Source organism: Glandiceps talaboti, chromosome 2, assembly GCF_964340395.1.
Source record: "Glandiceps talaboti chromosome 2, keGlaTala1.1, whole genome shotgun sequence".
In the NCBI taxonomy this organism is placed as follows: domain Eukaryota; kingdom Metazoa; phylum Hemichordata; class Enteropneusta; family Spengelidae; genus Glandiceps; species Glandiceps talaboti.
The window spans coordinates 21885395-21889175 of record NC_135550.1 but is presented as its reverse complement, the minus strand read 5'-3'; the positions used below and the strand labels follow the sequence as shown (position 1 = coordinate 21889175).

Here is a 3781-nt window from a genome sequence, read left to right as displayed (position 1 = left end):
GGGAGGTGTTCGTGTTCCAACAGTTGCCAGATACCCACCATTGATTCCAAAGAATTCTGAAATATCTGTCCCTACCAGCTCCATGGACTTATTACCTACAGTGGCCAAGTTAGCCAATTCTGAATTACCGAAAGATCGAATAATCGATGGAACTGATATCACCGGAGTGTTATCAGGAAAAGATAAAACGCCACCACACGACTTTCTTTTTATCTATTGTGGACCATGGATTCATGGTGTAACGTTTCGCCCTGATAACAGTAAGTGGCAACCGAATTCTGCCTGAAACGATTAGAAAGTCTTGGATTTATTTATGTGTCACTCCGAGTTTCACCATTTTTTTTCATAGCAATGTAAAGGATTTTTTCGTGCCGTTTGATGTGCGATTTCACATGGCATGTTTTGAAATGTATCAAGTTCGCTGATAAAATATCATCATAATTAAAGTAAAGCTCAAATAAGCAAAGAATACCACGAACAATACATTTATAACATACTTAAGGCAAGTGTGGCACTTTCTGCCGACCACAGTCAAGGAAGTGTGCTGACGCAATATTGTAAGAAAGAGGCTCGTTTCAATTTCATTTGTCTGTAACCTCAAAAGTGGTCTGAACTGTAAGGCTGGGATCATAACTTACGGGGGGGGGGGAGCTGGGAGAAATTATTTTGGTCAATTTTTTTTCGCAGCCCTCTTCGAGCTCTCAAAACAATTCATGCCTCCTCCGAAATGAAGAACTTTGTAGCCCCCCCCCCTCTCCCGGCCACATATATTTTAATGTATAATTATACAGTACCCCCCCCCCCCCACCCAGCTCCAGAGGTGGAAATTAACTTCAGCATTCATACATAACAGTGAGAGATTTCTTTACAAACATATGTGGGCTTTGCGAAAAAAGGTCTCACATTTGGCGGTAATCTATAATTGGAGATACTTTGCTAGCAGGGGTTTGATTCTGGGCAGAAACAGCATCCAGGGACATCCCCTCCCACAATATACATTAAAAAAAAATAAGGACATGTCGGAGGCCATTTAATGGCATAAAATTTCAAACCATACACATTATCGAAAGCCATAGACTTCTTGAAAACTGTCTTCAATACCCCAATTTTACTCGCGTCAATACATTATTATGCAACTGTATGGCTATATTACCTACTAACACGTTAAGTTATATTTTGGCAGAAATACACATTCACTTGGCTATTGACTGCCTCATAATTAAATGTATGGTAGGTAAATAAAGTGTACAATTTTGCAAATTACAAGGTATACGACTGCTCGTGAGGTTGGACTGTTCAAAATAGTCTCCGCAGAGAAAAAGAGAGCCTGAGAGACAGACAGACAGACAGACAGACAGACAGACAGACAGACAGACAGATAGACAGACAGGGGAAGGAAGGGATACACAAATACATTCGCATGCCACCTACTCATTACTGAATCTAGGTTTTAGAAGGTATTGAAAATTATTTATTTACTCGGTAAACGACCGCTCTTGAGGTTTGATTAGGTTCAAATCATGAGCAAAATATTTCGCCGCCCCCCTTTCAGACCACCAGAATTTTCGTAGCCCTCCTTTGACCCATAACAATGTTCCTATATCACCTTTGGATAACACGGTTTGATATTAAATGTATCATCGTTGTCAAACAGTGTATTTTGTTTCGCGACTTCTATGCTTAATGTATATATAATTAACCAGTGTGGGTAAGATCTAGACCTATCGACAGTCGGTCGCATTTTTGTGTGCGTTAAAAATGTACAGGATACATACACTTTATAAAATACAAAGAAACTTTAACGAATGGAAAATGGTTGAAATTAGAGTGACAAGGTCGTAATTTCTACCAGGATAGTCCTAAACGTGATGGCATGTTAATGAACTTATCGTTCACAATAAGTGATGATATCGTCTCTTTTTTATTGCATTTCAGAACAAATAACATACAAAGTTATATTTACCACGCCAAGATGGACACCAGGTACTCAGGCGTGTTTTAATACTTGGCTGTGTGGATGTGACAGTGGTCACGTCGATCACCACGATCCCCCACTAGTGTACGATCTCACGAACGACCCAGGGGAGCATCGCCCTCTCAAATCTACCGACAGCAAATCACAAGAACTAATCAACAAGGCTAGAGATGCAGTGAAAGAACACGAGAAAACGGTAGAACCTGTCGAAGATCAATTTGACCTGATTAGCTTTGGGTTGCCAAGGCCCTGGCTGCAACCTTGTTGCAATTGGCCTCATTGTATTTGTCAAGAAGATGACGAATTAATCGACTGAAATATGTTGTCAGTAAACAATTAAATGATATCTGTTTTATATGGTGATGTAACAAAACGCTTTAGTGAAAGTAAAATCTGTGAAATTTGTCTTGTATGACCTCTATCTTGGTGTCAGTTATGGAGAAAGTTACATTGTTATGTTAACGCATGCATAGACCATGAGTGAGGCCTATGATGCATGTAATATACAAGTGGAAAATGGAACCCCACCCACTACAAAATAGGTGTTCATATAGCTATCTGTAGGCATTTGGCCCTAAAACTGTTCATGCACATCTGCTCTCAAATTCAATGTAAAAATGTAATTAATTTGTATGGTGAACGAGAAGGAAACATAGAAACATGACAAGAATATGTACATGCATACATTTGTTATCTCCAGATGTGTTTACAGACAAAAAAAGGAACAATTCATTTGTACAGATTACGTGTTTCTATTTTTCAATGAAACAGAGGAATGTATGCCAGTACTGGTAATACATATAGGGAATATCGCCCTCTAGAGTATGATAAGGGCAGGCGGTAGTAGAAGAAAGAAGATAGTAAACAGTACCTATTCGTTGGTATGGTCTAATATCATAGGGCTTTGGTTGCCTTACTGGTCATTCTGAGATGAGGAAAATGTATAGCTTTCTACAGAGGAAATTAGTCTATTCTCTCCTAGAAATATATCTAGTTACAACTAATATTGTTTTCTGAGGTTTTGAAGATGATCTGTGAGCATTGAAAATCAAGTGACAATGTACATGTAGTATGTCAGATGCTTGGCTGACCTGAGCACAATATTTTCAAAAAGTCAAAAATTCTGCAGATCTCTTCAAAATTCAAAATTAACCAAATTTATTGACATTGACAAGCACAATATTTACAAGCGATTTTCCTGATGTAATATATTACAAAAAGAAATTATTTAAATAATTAGAAATATGATACAATATAAATAATGCTTGTAATAACTTTGATTTGAACACTTTCTAAACTGAGGAAATCTAAGAAAAATGTGACATTTCGCATTAAAAACGAGACTGCTACTACAGATTCAAGGCCTCTATAGAAAGTCTCACAATTTTGTATTTTATGTACTTTCCACAATTATTTTGTCATGAGTGTGCTCAGATGCAAAGGACGGTGGGATCATTTGTAGTTATGGCAACATCTAATCTGATCAGGATAGCTCCCCCTTCCCCCAAGGGCCTATGCAAACCAAGACAAGATGGTTTAATATAAACATTGTGACTACTGCTTGTTTATAACAGTTGATGATTATAGTTTATCAATGGAATTATACTATATATCCCATAATGCACCATTCAAGATGGCCTTACAAGTTTGCATGAACAATCAACATCACTGCAATGTATATGTGTGTGTGTGTGTGTGTGTGTGTGTGAATGCATGTATGCATGTGCATGTGCGGTGTTTGTATATAAGTGTGTTTGTATGTATGTATGTATGTATGTATGTATGTATGTATGTATGTATGTATGT

The 3781-nt window shown here is 37.7% G+C and overlaps 1 protein-coding gene across 1 annotated transcript in view; it reads left to right on the top strand.

The window, feature by feature from the left end:
* The window catches only part of LOC144450551 (steryl-sulfatase-like), a 9289-nt gene extending 5880 nt beyond the window's left edge, over positions 1 to 3409 (top strand). The window contains exons 5-6 of the mRNA XM_078141199.1: positions 1 to 260; positions 1936 to 3409. The exon at positions 1 to 260 is cut by the window's left edge and continues 22 nt beyond it. Of these exons, the coding sequence (XP_077997325.1) occupies positions 1 to 260; positions 1936 to 2291 (616 nt within the window). The 3' untranslated portion in view covers positions 2292 to 3409. The remainder of the gene's footprint in view (positions 261 to 1935) is intronic.
* Positions 3410 to 3781: the final 372 nt, after the last annotated feature.